General features: G+C 59.7%; 1 protein-coding gene across 2 annotated transcripts in view; it reads left to right on the forward strand.

Annotated features, from left to right (window-relative positions):
- Window positions 1-5141: 5141 nt before the first annotated feature.
- Window positions 5142-21636, forward strand: part of FLNC (filamin C) — a 29804-nt gene continuing 13309 nt past the window's right edge. Inside the window, exons 1-24 of one of the 2 annotated variants that reach the window (XM_027574643.2) lie at window positions 5142-5783; window positions 10179-10427; window positions 11997-12094; window positions 12245-12395; window positions 12491-12609; window positions 12821-12898; window positions 13086-13248; window positions 13403-13603; window positions 14815-14952; window positions 15338-15464; window positions 15605-15741; window positions 15926-16119; window positions 16215-16328; window positions 16923-17066; window positions 17284-17407; window positions 17600-17760; window positions 17962-18052; window positions 18141-18310; window positions 18528-18645; window positions 18735-18997; window positions 19364-19961; window positions 20616-20789; window positions 20902-21064; window positions 21355-21515. In XM_027574643.2, the coding sequence (XP_027430444.1) occupies window positions 5429-5783; window positions 10179-10427; window positions 11997-12094; window positions 12245-12395; window positions 12491-12609; window positions 12821-12898; window positions 13086-13248; window positions 13403-13603; window positions 14815-14952; window positions 15338-15464; window positions 15605-15741; window positions 15926-16119; window positions 16215-16328; window positions 16923-17066; window positions 17284-17407; window positions 17600-17760; window positions 17962-18052; window positions 18141-18310; window positions 18528-18645; window positions 18735-18997; window positions 19364-19961; window positions 20616-20789; window positions 20902-21064; window positions 21355-21515 (4291 nt within the window). In that variant the 5' untranslated portion in view covers window positions 5142-5428. The remainder of the gene's footprint in view (window positions 5784-10178; window positions 10428-11996; window positions 12095-12244; window positions 12396-12490; window positions 12610-12820; window positions 12899-13085; window positions 13249-13402; window positions 13604-14814; window positions 14953-15337; window positions 15465-15604; window positions 15742-15925; window positions 16120-16214; window positions 16329-16922; window positions 17067-17283; window positions 17408-17599; window positions 17761-17961; window positions 18053-18140; window positions 18311-18527; window positions 18646-18734; window positions 18998-19363; window positions 19962-20615; window positions 20790-20901; window positions 21065-21354; window positions 21516-21636) is intronic. The other variant, XM_027574644.2, reaches the window with a different exon arrangement.

Genomic DNA, 21636 nt, shown 5'->3' on the forward strand with positions numbered 1-21636 from the left:
CCTGAGACTTTGTGGCTTTTTATTTCTTATAAATACCTCACAACACAACCAGAGCAGAGTGGTTCCCCTTTAACCAGGTACCTCACATAAGGATCTGGTTCCTAAATATGATTTCTTACCCTGCAGATGACCTCAGAGATGAGGGGGGCTCCTTGTGCTGCCAGCCGGATCGCAGACGCGCTGGTCTGCACCCAGAAACCCTGTCTCCAGGAGCTCATCTGAGCACAGGGCAATGGAATGAGCTGGGTACTCTCTGTGAGGGGGGTCAAATGACTTGCCCTGGGGCCTGTGCCCACACCCATCTGCGGTGAGAAGAGTGCCCTGAGAAGATCTGCGCATGAGCCTTCGTGACTTAGGCCCTGTGCACCCCATGGGATTTGCTCTCAGAGAGGACTTACTAATCGTGTAGGGTCCTGCAGTGAATAGGTGGCACACTCAGGAACTTTAACTTGAACAGTGTTTAGTGAAGGGACTCTGTGCACGGGCAGAGTTAAAAGAACGAGCAAGGAATAGTGAAGTCCCAGGGCACCAGCAACAGTGCCTCCCATCCTCGGCCCGAAGGAGATTGGGGAGGAAGCGAGGGCTAGAGGCCTGGGAGGGGACCCCAGACCCACGGTGGGGGGGAGGGGCAGGGGGGACAGGTACAGCCCTTGTCAGAACCTGACACCCTCTCGTTCCACCTGCCAGTTTCCTGTTGCCCCCTCTCATTGGCTAATCCCAGCTGGGAGCCAGAGAGCAGAGATGCCCAAGTGACATAAAGTCAGTCGGCTGGAATTGAGAGCAGGGCAAAGGATGGAGAGTGGATCCAAGTGGCGACAAGCAGAATGATGAGAACTTACGAGTGTCCTTGTTTACCTTCACTTCTGTGGAACCCCTCATGATTGGTGGCACCATATGAATGTTTCCATAGGAGAGCCCCCGAGTGTATTCATAAGCCACAGTGGGTAAAACAGTGTCGTGACTGCTGGTTTCCTGGAGCCCTTCTCTCTGCCTCTTTTCTACCTGATGCCAAGGGAGTTTGTTCCATTTGCCCAAATAATCCAAAGCCACACATACCTATAGAATGAGGCACTGTGTTGGGCCCTGCTAAGCATGAAATGAATTCATTTCTTGCCTGGCCTTTTCCTAGGGGGCCTGGGGCCAGTGCTAAAATCGTGACCAGTCCCTATAAACAGGGCTGCACCTAGGCAGATTGAGGGCAGTGCTACCCGTTCCTTTGGCCTCCCTTTAAATGACTCCGCTTTGAAGATCGTACTGGTTTAGGGTGGCCTAGCCCCTTGCTACTCTGTTGTCCACAGACTAGCAGCATCAGCACTGTTAGCTTGTTAGAAAGGCAGACTCTCAGGCCCCACGTCAGACCTACTGACACAAAATCTGCATTTTAACAAGATCCCCAGTTGATTAGTATGCACAGTAAAATTAGAGAACTGCACTCAGTTACGTTAGGTGGTGTGTTCTCAGTTGTAAGCTAAATTGGAGAAATGCCTTCACAACCCACCCAGTACCACTGGCCCCTTGCTGTTGAGTGTAGTGAGACCCTGTTTTTGTTTTTTGTGGTTTTTTTCTCTCCACTTTACTCCAGCCACCAGTTGGCTGGAGAACATGTGTGGTGGAAAGGACTGGAAGATTACCCACCAGTGAGGATCACTGATTTAACTTGGAATTAGAAGCCAAGATGGAGGTCATGGTCTGGTAGGCAATCAGCCTCCAGCTGAGACTTTATCTGTTCCTTCCCAGGCCTGAGCCTAGAGCCTGAGCAACGGCGGGAAAGTGGTCCTGCCTTTCCCCAGCCTTTTTGCTTAGAATACAGAACTCTTCCCTTTAGGACACTTGCCCCTGTTGGCTCATTTTAGAAAGCCATCCTTCCTCTTCATCACTGGGGGCTTTGTGCCTCCTGGTCTTGTTGATACACTGCTGCCAGAGTAAAGAGGTCTCTCTTCACATGTTATTTCCTTTCATCTTCACACACACACACACACACACACACACACACACACACACAACCACATATGAGGGTACTATTAACTCCATTTTATGGATGAGAAAACCAAAGCCCAAGAGCATTATACTACCTGCCCAAGGTTGCAAGAGTGAGAAGTGAAGAGGCTGGAATTCAGCCTCTGGCTCTTTCCAGCCTACTGTTGAGTCCCTGGCACCTAAATCAGGGCCACAGTCAGTATCACTGATTGATCAAAGTGCCAACTATGAGCCTGGCCAAACTGCTATCATCCCAGGTGACTATGGAAATGTCCCTGGCTCCAGAAAAACAAGATTTTCAAACATGGCCCATTAGACCTGGTCACTTCGATTCTGCTCAGCCCAAGTTAAATCTGGCCAATGTCAGTGGCTGGTAAGCAGTGCCCCTTGACGGGAAAGGCAGGGCCAGGTGAACTGCCAGGCAACCTGGTCTCCTGAGACAGGTCAGTGGGTGGTGAGTCAGGGGGCTATAAAAGGCCTGTGGCCCCAGCCAGCGCTGCCCCAAATACTCAGCTGATGAAACCCCCTGTAAATCCTCTCTGTGCCCCTGCCTGACTCAGGGAGGAGCACACCAGCCCTCCTCAGGGAGGGGGCCCCACTTGGCAGGCCCCAGGACCAGCATTGTGCACGGTCTGTTCCAGCTTTCATGGCTGGGCCCAGGCTCATGGGCTATATTGAGGGCTGAGTCACCAGCCTGTGCCTGGATCAGGCTGACTGTGACTGGCTGGCTGGGGCCTGAGTCAGGCCCCGATTTATCCTGGAGAGCAACAGGTTCGGGTTTCTGTGGGAGGGGGTGAGAAGGATGCCGGGAACCATCCTTGGCACTGGGCACCCTTGTCTGCCAAACCATTCACTTACTCCCCTGGAGCCGCACACAGACCTCTCTTGCAGAGAAGGAAGGAGAATGGGGGGAGAGAGGAGAGAGTGGGGAGAGAGGGTGGAGAGAGAGGGAAGAGAGAAGAGGGGAGGGAGAGAGGGGGGAGGCTATACTTGGGAGTTCTTTCTTCACTCACTGGCTTCCCTCTGAAATCCCCCCCTCCTTAAGAGACGCCCTTAACTTACCGGGGGACCTCAGGTAATGCCCACAAAACAGGACTGTGAGCCACTGGAGTCTGTAAAGAGGCTGTCAGCTCCAAGCAAACCCACCCTACCCCTCTCTCTCCTCCGCAGGAGAAATTATCTCAGATCTGTACCTCAGTTTCTTCATCAGAGCCTCAAAGACAACCTCGCTGAACCCTGAGCTGGGCACCTCAGACTGGGTATCAAATGTCTACCTTTTTACACACACACACACGCACGCACGCACACACACACACATGCACACACACTTCACTGTGAGACCCAGCTATGTGTCATGTGTCTCCAGCTGGACATCTCTCCACAGGAGAGTTCAGCCTCTCAAGTAGACGGTCAGCACTGATGCCGGATGGTTGGTTTTGGACATGGGACAAAGGTGGCATGGGGGGAATGAGCGTTCTGGAGATGGGGGGTGCCAGTAGGAGAGTGGAATTCCTGAGCACCTCGTCACAGGCAGCCGACAGAACATGAGCCGCAGGGCCCAAGCTATTTATACCTCGCCTGTCACTATCAGGGCCCCCAGAGCTCCCCCCTCCCAAGCCACACACAGCAGGTCCCTTTTCTGTTTCTGGTGTCTTCTCTGCTCCTCCCCCTCCCTACCTAATGAGAAGGGAAAGAAATCATTCATGGACGACTTTTACCATAAGCACTGCCCCCCACAAAACCCCTGAACTTCTTTCTGAGCTGTAACAGGGATTGCCTTCATTCTGCCCTTGAAGAAACAGCCCTCAAAGATACCCACTGTCCTCTTTCTTTTCATGATGCCTGGGGGTAGAAGAGGAGTAAGATAGAATGATTCACGGAGAAGGTCCCAGAACCTTCCCAAATTCCAATCACCACACAGCTTGAGTTGGGGACTGTCTGGCCCAAACTTATTGGGTCAAGAAGGATGGGGCAGCTGAGGAAGTTTGGCCTAAAAGGGGTACCAGGAGATATGGAACACATGTATGCTACAGAACTGCGGACTATATATTCTCTATATAAGTACATTCTGTAGCTCTTTCACCTCACTCCAAGCAGCTCCTCTGAGTGCCTCAGTTTCCTTGCTGTCACCGTACCCTAGACCTCCAGCTACCCTTGACTTACCCTGGGCCCAGTCCTGCCTAGGCTTTCTGGCTGGCTCTCTCGGGCTCTCCCTGCCCACCAGCCCTGTCACGTTTCCCCTTGGCTGTTCTGGGCTGGGCTCTCCCTGTTTCTGTCTGGCTAACCCGTCCTTTTGCTGGAAAGATCTGCCTTGTGGCCCAAATGGGCACATTGCCCAGGGGGCTCCCTGGCACAACGGGGCAGAGTCTCTCCCTGCCCTCTCATCACTTTGGTTGAGTCAGACATGGTGGGGGGGGCGCACAGTCTGAGTCACCAGGTACTTTCTTCCTGAGCTCAGCTTCATTCTGAGGGGATGAGGCCAAGCGGGCTGGTGACAGGGACACAGTCAGGGGCAGCCTCAGTCTTTCCCCTGGGACCCTGGGTTTGGGCTTCAAATGAGGCTCTTCTACCTGTAAAATGGAGCACCCCCAAGCCTTCTCCCTAATTGGCCTGGGCAGTGTCCCTGCTTCCTCTCAGTCCATCTGTACACAGGCACACACACTTCCTCTCCCCTGCAGGTGGACAATACCCTGGGCCAAGAGCCAGGACTCCCAGGCCCTGTCAACGGCCCTGCCACCAATTCATCCAGAAAATTCTGTCAACACTAGTTCCGTGTGTTTGGTCCTAACCACTGGCCTCAGTTTCCCCATTTATCTCTTTAGTCCCACAGCGGTATGAAAGGGGTGTATTTCATCTCGGACCGGCAATGCTTAGTTTGGGGGTATTGGGTGCCTTCACCCCTCGCCTTCCAGCTCTGCGTGCAATCCACCTCCCCAGCGCGGCGGCGCGGGGACCGAGCCCCCGCCTGGGCCGCAGACCCCGGCCAGGGGGGCCGGGCCCCTCCCGCCACCGGGGCAGCGTGAGGGAGGGGAGGAAGGAGGCGGGGCCCGCCCACTCGGCGCGGCCCCCACCCGCGGGCCGGGCGGCATTCCTGAGAGGCCGGCGCTCTGACGTGGACTCGGGGGCCGCAAGCGCGGCGTGGGGGGGGGGCGCGGCCCCGGGGGCTTCTTAAACCCCCCGCCCCGGCCCTGCCCGCACTTCCCGAGCACCGCTCCGCCCCCAGAGGGAGAGAGAGAAAGAGAGAGAGGGAGAGCGCGCGGCCGAGGAGCCAAGGAGGCCCGCCGAGTCCCGCCAGCCAGGGCGCGAGAGAAGTTGCTAGCAGCGCAGCGCAGAGCGCCGAGTCCCGCGGTCGCGCCCCGACAGCGCCCCGACAGCGCCCTAGCCCGAGCCCAGCCCGAGCCCAGCGTCAGCCCAGTAGGCAGCGCAGCCCCCGCCCCAGCCCCGCGCCAACATGATGAACAACAGCGGCTACTCGGAGGCCGCGGGCCTCGGCCTGGGCGACGAGGTGGACGACATGCCGTCCACGGAGAAGGACCTAGCGGAGGACGCGCCGTGGAAGAAGATCCAGCAGAACACGTTCACGCGCTGGTGCAACGAGCACCTCAAGTGCGTGGGCAAGCGCCTGACCGACCTGCAGCGCGACCTCAGCGACGGGCTGCGCCTCATCGCGCTGCTTGAGGTGCTCAGCCAGAAGCGCATGTACCGCAAGTTCCACCCGCGCCCCAACTTCCGCCAGATGAAGCTGGAGAACGTGTCCGTGGCCCTCGAGTTCCTCGAGCGCGAGCACATCAAGCTTGTGTCCATCGGTCAGTGCGGGCAAGCAGGGCGTAGGCACTGCGGGGAGGGGGCCGTGCCCTGAGAATGGGCCGGCCCGTGGGGGCGGCGGACACAGGTGGTGGGTGGGGGCGGGGAGCTGAGATGGGGCAGAGGGCGACCCCCTGGTACAGGGAGAGGCCCCTGGCCCCGGCTTTCCCCGTCCATCGACGCAGACCACACGGGCACTGCCTTGCACACCGGTCTGTCCCTATAGCGGCGTCTGGGGGGCGTCCGGGGGAGTCCAGACCTTGCCTTCCTAAGTCCTCCAGCTCAGCCTTCCCGCACACACTCCCATCAACCCGACTCGACTCATTGTCCCCTTCCTTGCCATCAGGCCATCCCAGCTCATGCTTGAGAAGATAGGGTCAGTGCGCATTACTGATTCCTGGGGGATGTCTACTCCCTAAACAAAGCAAATAGCTTCTTTTCCTCTCAGCACCTCCACAAGGGGAGGACTGAGCTGAAGGCAGGTCCCAACCACTGCCCATCCAAGGGCTGGAGGCAGGGGAGAGCTGGTGGCCAGGCAGGCATGGGGCTGGGGCCCTCCACAGGCATGTGCACAGCAGCTGGGTTCTGGCCCCTGGGCCAGGGCAGGCAGGGCCCAGCCTCAGAAACCTAAAAAGGCACTGAGCGAGTGCAGAGAATCTTAACCCCTGCCTATCCACCTCCTGTTTCAGCCTGCCTGGGAGGGTGCTCCCCCAAGTCCATGCCAGGCCCCAGCCCACCCCCTCGGCCCGGATTGGCTGCAGCTAACGGTCTGGGTTGAGGGGAGGGAGGAGAAGGCCTGTAGAAGGGAGGAAGTCATTGAGTGTAACCAGATTTGGAAGGTGTATCAGTGCTGGTGGGGGTGGGGAGGCACTCCGGGCTTCGGGGAGCTGAGGGTGGGCTCTGAGTGGCCAGAGGCTGCTCCTTCCCTCCCAGCCCTGCAGTGCTCCCTGCTGGCTAGGGGCCTGAGGAAGACCCCCTACCCCTGAGCTTTTAAGAGTCTTGCTGTGATTTACATGAAAGGGCCCCTTGGGGTGCACCCCAGGGCCCCAGGAGAGGAGTTTCACGCAGGGTCAGGTGCCTTCCCCCACCAGGCTACCCCAGGGCCTATTCTAGATAACTGAATGTCTGTCCACCCCCACTCTCCCTCAGGGCATCTCCAGGCCTCCTGAATTAGCAGCTGAAGTCAGTCCGGGGCCCTTTGCCCTGTCCAGTCCCTTCTCTAGGCCTTACCCCTCCTGCCCCAATACTGCCCCCCCACCCCACCCGCTCTGGCCTGGAAATAGCCCTGCCTCCGTGACACAGCAGATGTCTCTGAGCTTTCCAGAAGGACAAGCCTGAGGACGGGGTGGGGGAGGGGGCCCTGGTGTTTGTAGTAGGGCTGAGGGCTACATGAGTGTGTGTGTGTGTGTGTGTGTGTGCGCGTGTGCGCGTGTTGGGGATGGTCCGAGGGTGTGTGGGGGAAGTCAGAGACGAGTCAGTTCTGGGGCTGTCATCCCCCTTTTGCATGCTGGGATTTGACGTACAGGACTGACTGTCCCAGGTGGGGTCTCAAGGGGAGGGCCTGGGGCCTCACCAGGACTTTATAGGAAACTGCTCAGCCCTCCCCTCCCTTCCCCACCGCGGGGGTGACCGGCCCCTCTCCAGGCCTCATCCTTCCTGAGCGCACCTCTCCCCTCCCCTGTGGCGGTGCCTGGCTCAGGGCCCCTTGGCTCAACTGTGGAGGGGCCGGCTCAGAGTAGAGGGGGAAGAAGCAAAACATGGTTTGGGGGCGGGAGGGACGCTCCTCGTTCCTGGTTCCCGGTTCCCGCTGAGAGGACAGGGAACTGTTCCCCATTTGGGCCAAGTGGCTCCCTCGCGCTGATGAGATAAGCTGTCAGCAATTCGGGGCGGGCCTGAGGCTGAGGGGGGAGGGGAGGGGGCGCCGGCAGCAGGGAGATGTGAAGGGATTCCCCACCAGGGGTGGCCTTCTGCTTCCTCTCATTCCCTCTGGCCCACGTAGCGGTGGGAAGGGACTGTGGGGTGGGGGGCTCCTCTGGGCGTTGTCCCAGGACTGAAATGGAGCATCTGGGCACCTGGGAGGGGGTCAGAAGGACTCCCCACTTCCCTTTCTAGGAGTGGGGTGGGAGCTGGGAGCTGAGGAGTCCACCTGAGGAAGGGGTGCTCAGCCTGGGTTGAGGAGCTGTGTGCCCTTATCCCAACACCCCGACCCAGCCCCCACCACCCCCTCAGCCCCTCCAAACAAAGAGGCCTAATGAGGCAGCTCTGTGCTGCAGCTGTTCCCCAGTTGCTCTTCCTTCTAGAGCCAACAGCTGAGGGAGGGGCGGGAGGGGGCAGCAGCTGGCCAGCACCTCCCTGGCCCAGACCCTCTCTCCTCCCCCTCCACTTGAGGCCTGGGGTGGCCTCAGGGACCGCTGTCAGGCTCCTCCCACCCCTTTGGGGGTGTCCCCCAGCTGGAGAAGAAGTGGTGACTCCGGGGTGTGAGGGAGGACGCCTGACGCCTAGCTTGATTGGAGCGACTCTCTTCTGCCTGGCCTGGGGGTGGGGGCGGGTAGGGAGAGGAAGGTCATTGCTCCAGAGCTGGGCTCTAGGCCCCTCTCCTGCCCCAGGCCACGGTGGACCACTTGCTGCTTGGCCTAGGGCCAGTTACTGGGGAGAAATTTCCCCCTGAAGCAAATATGAATGACACCCCCTTCCACCCCAGCAAACTCAGGGCCTCCCTGCCAGGAATCGGGCCCCAGTTTGCAAGAAGCACTCCTGGGTGTGTGCGCACTGGCTTTGGAGGCTGTTGGGTGGTGAGAGGCGGCAGGGCACTGGGTGTCAAGACTGTGTAAGTCTTGTGGACCGTGTGTTTTGAGAGAGCGCCCTGGAGCGCCCTGGAGCACCGGGAGGCTGGGAGTGAGTGTGTCATGGAATCTGAAAGCTGCCAAACCATTGTGCTGCAGCCGAGCCAGGGGGGAGAGGGGGCGGGCTGGGGAGCTGCCGGGGAAGGAAGGATGAATCAGTGAAAGGGTGGGGGAGCCAAGGGGGCTAGAGCTGGAGGCCAGAGGGATGCAGAGGCTGAGATTCTGCCTCCCGGGGCGGGGGTGGGGGGGAGCTGGTGGGGGTGGGGTGGGGGGGTTGCTGGACTAATGCAGGCCTTTGGTCTCCTAACTCCTTTCTCCTAAGATCTAGAGGAGGAGGAAAAGATGTGTAAAGGGGGGGGTGCCTCCAGACCCCACCCTCTCCTATCTCTCAGGCAACACCAGTAAACAAGGCTGAGTCCCCCAGCCCCCCCCAACCCCTAAAAGTGGTGTTCAGGGAAGCTGACGGATTTCAGTCCTGCGTTGTCCTTTACAAATAAGCTGGTTTGCAAAGATCTATATTCTAGTCCACCTCAGCTCCTGGATATTTCTCTCTGGCTGTGGAAGGAGAACTAGGTCCCCCAAATCCTGGGGAGCTGGTGCTGGTATTCCACAGAGGAGGGGATGGGTGGGGAATCTGCGCTTCCAAGACTTGAGTCCACATGGGTGACATTCTCCCTGACTCATGTGAAATCCCACTGGCCCCAGCATTTGAAAGCATGATTTTCAAGCCTTTACCCAAAGTCTGCACTGTACGCTCCCCCTTCCAGAACTTTGTTCCAAAGGCCTTTTATGGTGTTCAGAGGAGAATTTGGCTGGAACCAGGTTAGTTCTATTCCTCTCCAAATTCAGTTTTTAAAATATTCATCCATTCAACCAGTACTTATTGAGACCCTACTAAGTTCTAGACTCTGAGCAGAGAGAAATAGTGTCTAGTGTGAAAGAAGCCAGACAAAAAGAGTGCGTACTATAGGATTCCATTTGTATAAAACTCTAGAAAATGCAAACTAATCCGTAGTAACCAAGGGCAGACCAGTTGTTGCCTGGGAAGGGGGGACAAGGAGGGGCAGATGCAAAGAAATTTGGGGAGAGATGGATATGTTTATGACGTGGTGATGGTGTTACGGGCACATACTTACCCAGTTGTATACTCGAATACGTGCAATTTCTTGGATGTCAGGCATACCTTAATAAAACTGTTAAAAAATGAAACAAAACAGCTTCTGCCCCCAAGAGGCTTACAATCCCGGATAATTGCCCAGATGCCTGTAGCCTGATGGAGGTCCACGCATGCGCCGTTCCACAGGTGAAAGTACCTGTTGCGGGAGAAGCAACCTCATTCCCCAGGGAGGGACCCAAAAGTGTTAGGCTTCTCGGTCCGGCCTCGTGGGAGGGTGAGAATTTGGTAGGCAGAGAATGGGGCAGGTTCCAGAATCGGGAGTTCTGACCACCCCCCACCGCCCCCACCCTCCCCCGTAGCTCTAGCCGCAGTTCCGGGAGCTGAGCTGGGGAGGGCAGCCCCCTTGCTGAGCCCAGCTTGTCCTGTCTGCTCTGCAGACAGCAAGGCCATCGTGGACGGGAACCTGAAGCTGATCCTGGGTCTGATCTGGACGCTGATCCTGCACTACTCCATCTCCATGCCCATGTGGGAAGATGAGGACGACGAAGATGCCCGCAAGCAGACACCCAAACAGCGTCTGCTCGGCTGGATCCAGAACAAGGTGCCGCAGCTGCCCATCACCAACTTCAACCGCGACTGGCAGGACGGCAAGGCTCTGGGCGCCCTGGTGGACAACTGTGCCCCTGGTGAGTGGGCCAGTGGGCCCATCCTGGAGGCCTCCGCTGGTGGTACTGAGGCCTGTGGTTGTCAGAATGCACATCTCAGGGCTGGGGGAGTCGGAGCACGGCGGGGGGGTGGGGAGGGGGCTTGCCCCCTGCTCCAGCCAAGAATGGAGAATCATTGCTGGCGTCAGGCCCTGCCTGCTGGGTGTGCCAGATCCTGCAGCTGCAGCAAAAGGTTCAGAATTCCTCATTCTACAGGCAAGGACACTGAGGTCCAGAAAGGGCCAGTGACTTGTCCAAGATCACACAGCTTATTTGTGGCAGAACTGAACTAGAGCCCAAGGCCTCAGCTTCCTGCTCCAGGGGCTTCCTACTTTGCCACAGGGGTAGAATTTCTGCTGAGCTGAGAAACAGAAATGTGGTAGGACTTGTAGCCAGAAGGCCGGGAGCTAGACCCTGAGAAGGTTCTTCTTTGGGAGGCCCTGGGAGAGGTTTGAGGAGGGGCTGAGGCTGGTGTGGCACTGCCCAGTGGCCGGTGAACCAGCCCTGCCCTCTCTCACTGTAGGTTCCGGCCTAGTCAGGTGGGGGCAGCTCAGGGCCCACAAGGAGACTGAGGCATCACAGACTAGTGCCCTGCCCCATAGGCGGCTCCCTCTCTGACCATCACCCCCCCAAGAAGAGAGGTTGTCTTCTCACTTGGGTGGATCAGCTCTGCTCCCAGCCCCTTGGGAGAATCCTCTCCCAGCCTAGGGTCAGCCGGGGAGCAGGGGGCGGGGGGCGGGGGGCGGGGGCACAGCTGCCTGGGAAGCATTCCCAGCTGCTGAGCCATTGCCCACAGCTGGTGAGGCCGCCAGCAGTGAGCTCAGCTGTTCCGGCCGTCATGGATTCCAGCCTTTGAGCCGGCCCCCTCCCAACCCAGGAGCATCACCCCTTCTCCAGCTCTGGCCTGGACCAAGCACCCCCTAACCTCTGTGCCCCTTGACAGGAGTGATCTGGAGCTGCCTTAGCATTCTTCCTGTTAGGAGAGATGGGTTTTGGGTGGCCACAGAGGAGAACCGTCCTCTGAAAACATGCCCTTAAGTGCCTCAGTTTCCCCAAGTGGTCAGTGAGGAAGGAGAGGGTGTCTTATGCCCTAAAGCTGATGTGGGAAGTGCTTGGAGCTTTAGGACTTGAGGGCCGCTGTGAGAAGACCTTCTGGGGGACAGGTCAGAGGCATGTGCAGGACGGGGCCTCTGACCTCCCCTGTGTACCCCTGGGGTAGTGGGAATGAGGCAGGAGGGATTGGGGGGTGGTGTCCTCACAGGGTCTGCGCTGGGGCCTGGGCAGGCAGGAGGTCGACTGGCAGGGCCGGTGCCAGGCTGCGTCAGCCAGGGCAGAAAGGACTCATTGTTGGTGTTAGGGAGGGCTGCTACGCCTCCAACAGCGATGGGCACCCCAGCTGATGGGCCACAACATAAGGGGTCAGCAGGAACCTGGCTGCTCAGGGGCCTAGAGTGGCGTGGCGGTGGGTGTGACTCTGTCGGATGAGCAAATGCTCTGCATTCTGACTGGCAGCTTTCCCCTAATCATCGTCTCTCTCTGCCATCTCTCCAGGCCTCTGCCCTGACTGGGAGGCCTGGGACCCCAACCAGCCTGTGGAGAACGCCCGGGAGGCCATGCAGCAGGCGGACGACTGGCTCGGGGTGCCCCAGGTACACGAGCAAATGGGGTGGGGGGAGAAGAGAGGGGCAAGGGGACCCGGGATGGAGGCTGGGTCTATAAGGAGACCCAGTCAGGGCGTGGGAAGGAAGTGGGGTTGCTAGGTCGAGGGCACCCTGGAACTCCATTCCTCCCCGTGGCAGGTGATCGCCCCCGAGGAGATTGTGGACCCCAACGTGGATGAGCATTCTGTCATGACGTACCTGTCCCAGTTCCCCAAGGCCAAACTCAAACCTGGTGCCCCTGTCCGCTCCAAGCAGCTGAACCCTAAGAAGGCCATTGCCTATGGGCCTGGTAGGTGTTGAGCCCCTGACCGTCTTCCCTGTGTGGCTGGGTACATCCTAGGATGGAGATCCCTAAGTACCCCGGCTCTGCCTTCTGTCCCCCAGGCATCGAGCCCCACGGCAACACCGTGCTGCAGCCCGCCCACTTCACCGTGCAGACGGTGGATGCCGGCATGGGCGAGGTGCTGGTCTACATCGAGGACCCCGAGGGCCACACTGAGGAGGTATGGAGAGCCTCTGGGGACGAGAGGGGTTGGCCTGGGCTTGGAGCCAGAGACCCACAGGCTAACAACAGGGATGGCTGGGAGATGGCCACTAGAGCTCACTGCATGCTGGGGGCTGGGGGGTGGGGCATCACTGTGGGGGCTGCCAGGCACTGTGGGGTCAGGAGGGGCTGCGGCCACTGTGACTTCCTGTCTTTTTCCTTCCCAATAGGCCAAGGTGGTTCCCAACAACGACAAGAACCGCACCTACGCGGTCTCCTATGTGCCGAAGGTTGCTGGGCTGCACAAGGTATCTCCCTGCAGACCTTCCCCATTCCAGTCACATGCTTAGCTCTGGCCGAGTGGACCCCGCTCTCAGCTCGCACCCCCACCCCACCCCAGCACACCACCTCTTCCCATCCTTGGCTCTGCTCTGCCCATCCATCCCCTCTCAGAACTGCTTTCCCCGAGAAACTAACACTTACCCCTGACCCCAGGTGACCGTGCTCTTTGCTGGCCAGAATATTGAACGCAGCCCCTTTGAGGTGAACGTGGGCATGGCCCTGGGGGATGCCAACAAGGTGTCAGCCCGTGGCCCTGGCCTGGAGCCTGTGGGCAATGTGGCCAACAAACCCACCTACTTTGACATCTACACGGCGGGTAAGGATAGGCCCCAGGTGGGTGGCAGCTATGACCGCATGGGGTGACATGGATGGGGGCCTGGGACAGAGGGGTGGGTGGGCCCAGAGCAGGGGAGCCCACAGTGGCTGTGTGTGTCCGGAGCAGGGGTGCTCACGGCCTTTGTGCATGGCAGGGGCCGGGACTGGTGATGTTGCCGTGGTGATCGTGGACCCACAGGGCCGGCGGGACACAGTGGAGGTGGCCCTGGAGGACAAGGGTGACAGCACGTTCCGATGCACATACAGGCCTGTGATGGAGGGGCCCCACACGGTGCATGTGGCCTTCGCTGGTGCCCCCATCACCCGCAGCCCCTTCCCTGTCCATGTGGCAGAAGGTAAAGGCCCTTCATCCCCACAGTCACCCTCACTGAGGCCAGGACACAGAATCACCCCCAAATTCTCGGTCTGAGGGTTTATGGGAATCAAAGGAGCAAATCCAGGGGTGGAACGGGAGTCAGCTGAAGCTTTAAAATAGGTAGAGTAGCCATGGAGGGGAGTGGGAGAGCTCTGGAGAGACCTCATCCTGATCATCTCTCCACACACTACCCCCGGGGAGGGTCAGGAGACCACAGTAAAGCATATCAGACAGGGGCCACCTTGGGAGGGTCACAGGGGCATATGTGATGAGCACCCACACCCCAGGCCTCAGGTGGTGTCTCCTGCCACTCGGTTCTCTCCCTGCTGCTCGGAGTCCTGGGTGCCCATCCTCCACCAGGCCAAGAAGGTGGTGCCACATCAGTAGTATCCGGGGGAGGCGGGGCCAGCATGGCCATAGCTGACTGGCCTCACCTGTGCTGTGCGGCAGGGCCCAGGCGGTGTGGAACTGCCCCTTTTCCGTGGCATTCTGTGGCAGGCCCCAGGTTCCGTGCCATTGCCTGCGTCCCGTGGTAGGCCTGGAGTACATGTCATTGCCGGTTTTGTGGCCCGCCCATTGGGTTCGGTGCCATTTGATGTGTTCCGTGGCAGGCTGAGATCGCCATTCTTTGGCCAACGTTGAGCAGCGAGGTCTGGGTTCATTGCCACGGTGGCGTTCTGCGGCCGGCGGATTTCCCTGCCTTGCCTGCAGTCCATGGCGGGCTTCATGTTACGTTGGATCTGTGGCCTTGCTTAGTGTGTTGTGGCATGACTTAGTCCTAAAGCTGCTGTGGTGGGTCTGACTGAGGAGGATTAGGTGGTTCTAGGTGGGTGCCTTGGGGTGGTTTGGGGCCCTCCACTATCTCCCTTTGCCTCCCTCTCTGCCTAGGCTCTGCTCACCTGTGCTGTGTGCCATTGTCCCAGGCGACCCTGACTCTGAGAAGCCCAGCAGGAAGGGTTTCTTGTAGCCAGCTCCCCGTCCAGCAGGGCTCCCAAGGGCCCCAGTAGTGTCAGGGGCTCCAGGGAGTGCTAGGGAGGGAGGATGGCATGAGGCCAGAGCTCATGCCTGTGCAAGTCAGTGAGACTATGCCCAGCGAGGTGGGGCGAGGAGTGGTGAGGGGCTGAGGCTCTGTCTCAGGCCCCTCAGCACCCCTAATCTTAGCACCCCTAATCTTCTCTCTCCAACCCCCAGCCTGTAACCCCAACGCCTGCCGCGCCTCTGGGCGGGGTCTGCAGCCCAAGGGTGTGCGTGTGAAAGAGGTGGCTGACTTCAAGGTGTTCACTAAGGGTGCCGGCAGTGGGGAGCTCAAGGTCACAGTCAAGGGGCCAAGTGAGTGCCAGGGCCCAGGACTGGGGAGTGGGAGAGCTGGGAGGAAATCTGGCCAGTGGGGCTGATTCCCTGAGGGCAGTGACGGCCAGCACCATGCCCCCCCCCCCCCCCAGAGACTCCAAAGAGAAGCCGACTACAGGCACCATGGGGCCTTAGGCCCATTGTCTCCCCTCTTGCTTCAGTTTCCCAACTGCAAGCTGGGAATGATCCTCTTCCCCTTACATGCTGCCCTGGCTGTCATGCACAGGGATGACATAAGGTCCCTGCCCACTAGTAGCACGGCCCTCAGGCTGGGTCTGGGTCCCCAGGGCTCCTTGAGGGGATTGAGGAACTGTGACTCCCAGACTGTTGATCACACCCCCTTCTCTGACCCCCATCCCCTCAGAGGGCACAGAGGAGCCGGTGAAGGTGCGGGAGGCTGGGGATGGTGTGTTCGAGTGTGAGTACTACCCTGTGGTGCCTGGGAAGTACGTGGTGACCATCACATGGGGTGGCTATGCCATTCCCCGCAGGTAAGCCATGCACCCCGGGCCTTCCTGTGTGGGCCCTCACGGGGCGGGAGGAGGCAGGGGGCTGCTGACACTCTGAGGGGCGGGAGAGTACATCTAGCAGAGTACTTCCTGGCATGGACACCAGATCCCTCTTTGCCCAGCCCCTTTGAGGTACAGGTGAGCCCAGAGGCAGGAGCGCAGAAGGTACGGGCCTGGGGTCCCGGCCTGAAAACGGGCCAGGTGGGCAAGTCAGCCGACTTTGTGGTGGAGGCCATTGGCACGGAGGTGGGGACGCTGGGTAAGTGGCTGGGTGCTAGCAGCGGGGCAGTGGTGCGATGGAGGGGACGTGGGAAGTGACGGGCGCCAGGAGGTGGGAATGCTGGGTAGCATGAGACCTAGTGGGACGTCGGGGCAACTGAGGGGGTGATGGGAGTGTCCAAGCTGCCTCTCGCACCCTCTGATCTTCCCTACCTCGCACACAGGCTTCTCCATTGAGGGGCCCTCTCAGGCCAAGATCGAGTGTGATGACAAGGGCGATGGCTCGTGCGATGTGAGGTACTGGCCCACAGAGCCCGGGGAGTATGCCGTGCATGTCATCTGTGACGACGAAGACATCCGAGACTCGCCCTTCATTGCCCACATCCAGCCGGCTGCACCCGACTGTTTCCCAGACAAGGTGCGGTCCGGCACCTGCACGCCGGGCCCAGGATGGGGGACGGGGGGGCCCTCCTCCAGTCCCTGACCTAGCCCTCCGCTCCTCCCCCTGCACAGGTCAAGGCCTTTGGGCCCGGCCTGGAGCCCACTGGCTGCATCGTGGACAAGCCTGCGGAGTTCACCATCGATGCCCGTGCCGCCGGCAAGGGAGACCTGAATCTGTATGCCCAGGTGGGGCCCTGCCCAGTCCTGCCACCCCCATTGGCCTGGGCAGGAACCCTGGGAGGGTGGGGGCAGGTGAGAGGCAGAGCGAATTGTAACATCACAGGACTGACTCTCTCATGGATCCAGAAGAACTATGGGAAACTTAAAATTTTGTGTTTTCTGGTGATAATCTTAACATATTTTACCAAAGGTATATGTTGTTACGCTAATAATTTTTCACCTGAAAGATGGTTTGATTCAGACATTGGCTTCCCAAATCAGTTTTTCAAACTGGTGTCTACTAACCTCTAAATTAATGAATGTATTCTTGGGTCCAAGAGGATGATTTTTTTCTTTAAAATGTTCACTGTTCAACGTTAGAAGCGTGGATTTAGCCCAGCCTCTCCCCCACTAACACCTCTCAGCTGCCTAGGCTGGGAGGCCAGGCCACCCAGATGGTTTCGAGCCAGATCTCTAGGCTCCCAGGGTGTGCTGTGACCCCGGGCTCTTTTGGCCTGAGGTCGGAGGCGGTGGGTAAGGAGGGCCACCTGAGTCCAGCAGAGGACGCCAGTGCTCTGAGGAGGTGGGCGCGCTCTAAGGTTTTGCTTGGTGATCCCACAGGACGCTGATGGCTGTCCTGTCAACATCACGGTCATCCCGAATGGCGACGGCACCTTCCGCTGCTCCTACGTGCCCACCAAACCCATTAAACACACCATCATTGTCTCCTGGGGAGGTGTCAACGTGCCCAAGAGCCCCTTCCGGGTGCGTCGTCCTATCCTGCCCCTGGCTGCTGGGGTCCCAGAGGGAGGGTGGAGCCCCGCACAGGACATGTTGGTTGTCCCTCGGCCCTTGTCACCACTTCCCACCTCACCATCTACAAAGGCTAAGACTGGTCCTACTAAGGCTGGGGCTGGCAGTGCTGGGGAAGGGGGCCTTGTGGGAGGGGCACTGTGCTGAGCCGTTGACCCCCCACCCACAGGTAAACGTGGGAGAAGGCAGTCACCCTCAGCGGGTGAAGGTGTATGGCCCAGGCGTGGAGAAGACGGGCCTCAAGGCCAATGAGCCCACCTACTTCACGGTGGACTGCAGCGAGGCTGGGCAAGGTGCTCCTGGCTGCGGCTGGGGGGCGGGGGTGGCCTGGGGTGGGGTCCAGGGCAGGGTCTGGGTGTGGGGTCTGGGTTGGTGGGACTCCTGCTCTGGCTAGATCCTATTTCTGGGCAGAGTTCGAGTGGGACTAATTAAGTGGGGGAGGCAGTCGAGACCCCACTCATGGCCTTGTGCCTGCCTCCCCTCAGGTGATGTGAGTATTGGCATCAAGTGTGCCCCTGGCGTCGTGGGCCCTGCAGAAGCTGACATCGACTTCGACATCATCAAAAATGACAATGACACCTTCACAGTCAAGTACACGCCCCCAGGAGCTGGCTGCTACACCATTATGGTGCTGTTTGCCAACCAGGTACCCCAACTTGGCTTTTGGCAGTCACTGGTAGCCTGCACCCTCCAAGTCTAATTGACATGCTGTCATTTGGAGACAAGTTCGCAGCCATCGATCGAGCACTTCTTGTGTGCAGGCAGTGCGCCGCAGAAGGCACAAAGGGCGGGGGGCTCTCTCAGAAGCTGCCCTTGCCTACCCTCACCAAGGCTTTCTTCCATCCAGGAGATCCCTGCCAGCCCCTTCCATATTAAGGTGGACCCATCCCATGATGCCAGCAAGGTCAAGGCTGAGGGCCCTGGGCTGAACCGTACAGGTAGGTGTCTGGGCAGGGGCCGGGCCAGGCTGGAGTTGGGGCTGGGCGTCCGCCAGGCCCTCACCGCCATCTCGGCTGGGCCCCCCAGGTGTGGAGGTTGGGAAGCCCACTCACTTCACGGTGCTGACCAAGGGAGCCGGCAAGGCCAAGCTGGATGTGCACTTCGCTGGGGCCGCCAAGGGCGAGGCTGTGCGGGACTTTGAAATCATTGACAACCATGACTACTCCTACACTGTCAAGTACACGGCCGTCCAGCAGGTGTGTCCCACCCCCTCCCCGCCTCACCTGTCCTGGCTGACAGGGTCCTGCATCTCCTTCCTCTAGTCTCCTAGGGCCTCTTCTGAGTATCGGCCCCTTTCCTGCCACCCCTCCTCTCTGGCCATGTCCCTCGGAGCCTCAGGTCCACCTCGGCCATGGGCGTGTTGCCAGGCTGTGTCTAAGCCACCCAGTTCCGACCTCCTCTTGTACCCAACAGGGCAACATGGCAGTGACAGTGACCTATGGTGGGGACCCTGTCCCTAAGAGCCCCTTTGTGGTGAATGTGGCGCCCCCGTTGGACCTGAGCAAAGTCAAAGTTCAAGGCCTGAACAGCAGTAAGTGGGGCAGGAGCTGACCTGGAAGTGACGGGTATCGTCCGGTGGGCCGGAGCCTCTGTTCATTGCGCCCCTTGCCCTCTCCGCAGAGGTGGCCGTGGGGCAAGAACAGGCGTTCTCCGTGAACACACGTGGGGCTGGCGGTCAGGGCCAGCTGGACGTGCGGATGACCTCACCCTCCCGCCGACCCATCCCTTGCAAGCTGGAGCCCGGGGGTGGGGCCGAAACCCAGGCCGTGCGCTACATGCCCCCCGAGGAGGGACCCTACAAGGTGGACATCACCTACGATGGTCACCCAGTGCCTGGCAGCCCCTTTGCTGTGGAGGGTGTCCTGCCCCCTGACCCGTCCAAGGTGAGGGAGCTGGGATTTGGGGGTTTACAGGGAAGATGGAGGAGTCACAGGGCCAGAGGCCAGAGGGCCCACATTTCTGGAGTGAGTGCGGTCAAGGACTCAAGGCCAAGTGATTCCCTGTCCTGGGACCTGCCTTTGAGACAGCTTAGTTATTAAGAGCGTGGCCTTTGATCGTTCCTGGGTTTGAATTCCAGGTTTGATCTGTCTGCCTCCACTTCCTCATCTGGAATTGTTATAATCAGGACTCAGTCTGTAGTAGCTGCTACATTAAAAGGTGCTTAGCTGGGGGGGCGGACGGGGAGCCATGAAGACCAAGCATGGGAGGGGCCAGATGTGAGGAACCCATATCCCTGCTCTTCTCCCTAGGTCTGTGCTTATGGCCCTGGTCTCAAGGGTGGACTGGTAGGCACCCCAGCACCCTTCTCCATTGACACCAAGGGGGCTGGCACAGGTGGCCTGGGGCTGACGGTGGAGGGCCCCTGCGAGGCCAAGATCGAGTGCCAGGACAACGGTGATGGTTCGTGTGCTGTCAGCTACCTGCCCACGGAGCCGGGCGAGTACACCATCAACATCCTATTTGCCGAAGCCCACATCCCTGGCTCACCCTTCAAGGCCGCCATCCGGCCTGTGTTCGACCCGAGCAAGGTGCGGGCCAGTGGGCCGGGCCTGGAGCGCGGCCAGGTTGGCGAGGCAGCCACCTTCACTGTGGACTGCTCCGAGGCGGGTGAGGCTGAGCTCACCATCGAGATCCTGTCGGACGCCGGCGTGAAGGCCGAGGTGCTGATCCACAACAATGCCGACGGCACCTACCACATCACCTACAGCCCTGCCTTTCCGGGCACTTACACCATTACCATCAAGTATGGCGGGCACCCTGTCCCCAAATTCCCTACCCGCGTCCACGTGCAGCCTGCTGTTGACACCAGTGGAATCAAGGTCTCGGGGCCCGGGGTGGAGCCTCATGGTGAGTGAGAGGAGACAGGGAGCCATCAGCAGGAGGGAGGGAAGCAGGGCTGAGGGCTTAGGGGTGGCCAAGGCCGGGTAAACGGAGGGTTTGGGGCAGCCTTGGAGTCCTTAGGGCTCAGATACCCCAGAGAAGGAACCAAGGACCAGGGGCTGGGCATGGAGCTTTGCCTCTCTGCTCACGTGGCAAAGCTGTGTCTGCTGATGTGCATCTTTCTGGGGAGATCCTAGCTTTCTCAGATCACGTCCCTGACCTGAAAAAGCTACGGACCCTCCTGGAGCGAGTGCAGAGGGAAAGCTTTGGGGCAGAGGGTCAGGAGACCGTTCAGCTTGGTTCAGTAAATGTAAGTGGCCACCTGCTGGGCGCCAGCCACTGGCTAGGCATGGGTGGGGGAAGGTACAGGGAGACAGAAGACCCAGACCCGCCCTTGAGGCCGAGGGGAACAGAGTATCACAGGATGGTGATGGGAACAAAGCAGGGGCAGTGGGAGATGGGCCTGGAGTGCACAGGGGTGCAGAGGGGGGCTGGGCTCAGGCTGGGAAGTAGCAGGTAGGTAGGAGGAACAGCCTGGGAGTTGGGGAGGGTGGAGGCATGAGTGACTATGGGAAAGCCGCCCTTGACCCACACACTGAGTGTTCCTCTCCTGGGACCCAGGTGTTCTGCGTGAGGTGACCACTGAGTTCACTGTGGATGCAAGATCCCTAACAGCCACGGGTGGGAACCATGTGACCGCGCGTGTGCTCAACCCCTCGGGTGCTAAGACGGACACCTATGTGACGGACAACGGGGACGGCACCTACCGAGTGCAGTACACAGCCTATGAGGAGGGTGAGGGCCCGGGCTGAGTGGGGGAGGGCGGGGGTCTGATCACTGCACTCAGTGTGGCCGCGGTGGTGGGGGCCGCGCGCGCCCTGACTCGCTCTGTGCGGCCGGCTTCCAGGCGTGCATCTGGTGGAGGTGCTGTACGATGAGGTAGCTGTGCCCAAGAGCCCCTTCAGAGTGGGCGTGACTGAGGGCTGTGACCCCACCCGCGTGCGGGCCTTCGGGCCAGGCCTGGAGGGTGGCTTGGTCAACAAGGCCAACCACTTCACCGTGGAGACCAGGTATCCTCCCCCTTTCCTAATCTGGACACTGAGGCTGTGCCCCCCCCCCCCCCCGACCCCAGCCCCTCGCCCTTCTCCTTTGCCCTTCTGTGTGTGCCTCATCCCATCTCCTCTCAAGGGTGACCAGGAGCAAACCTCCCCCAGTGTTTCAGATCAACCCCCGTAGCTCGTCCCTCCTCCGCTGGGCCCCTGGCAGCCTACCCTCCTCCCCCCGCCCACCCCATGCAGGCGCTCTTCCCTCTCCCCACTCTGCTGTCACTAGCAGAGCTGATGAGGGTGTCACCTTGCAGGGGAGCTGGCACTGGAGGCCTAGGCCTAGCCATCGAGGGCCCCTCGGAAGCCAAGATGTCCTGCAAGGACAACAAAGACGGCAGCTGTACTGTGGAGTACATCCCTTTCACAGCCGGAGACTACGACGTCAACATCACCTTTGGGGGGCGGCCCATCCCAGGTGCGTGGTGGTGCGTGCGGAGGATGGCCGGCGGCTCGGGGAGGCAGCTGCGGATGCTGGAGCCGCGGCTGAGAGGCAGGGCGGGGCTTGCTGTTGACCCCACAGCCCCTCTGGTTCATTC

The sequence above is a fragment of the Zalophus californianus genome, chromosome 12, assembly GCF_009762305.2.
Source record: "Zalophus californianus isolate mZalCal1 chromosome 12, mZalCal1.pri.v2, whole genome shotgun sequence".
In the NCBI taxonomy this organism is placed as follows: domain Eukaryota; kingdom Metazoa; phylum Chordata; class Mammalia; order Carnivora; family Otariidae; genus Zalophus; species Zalophus californianus.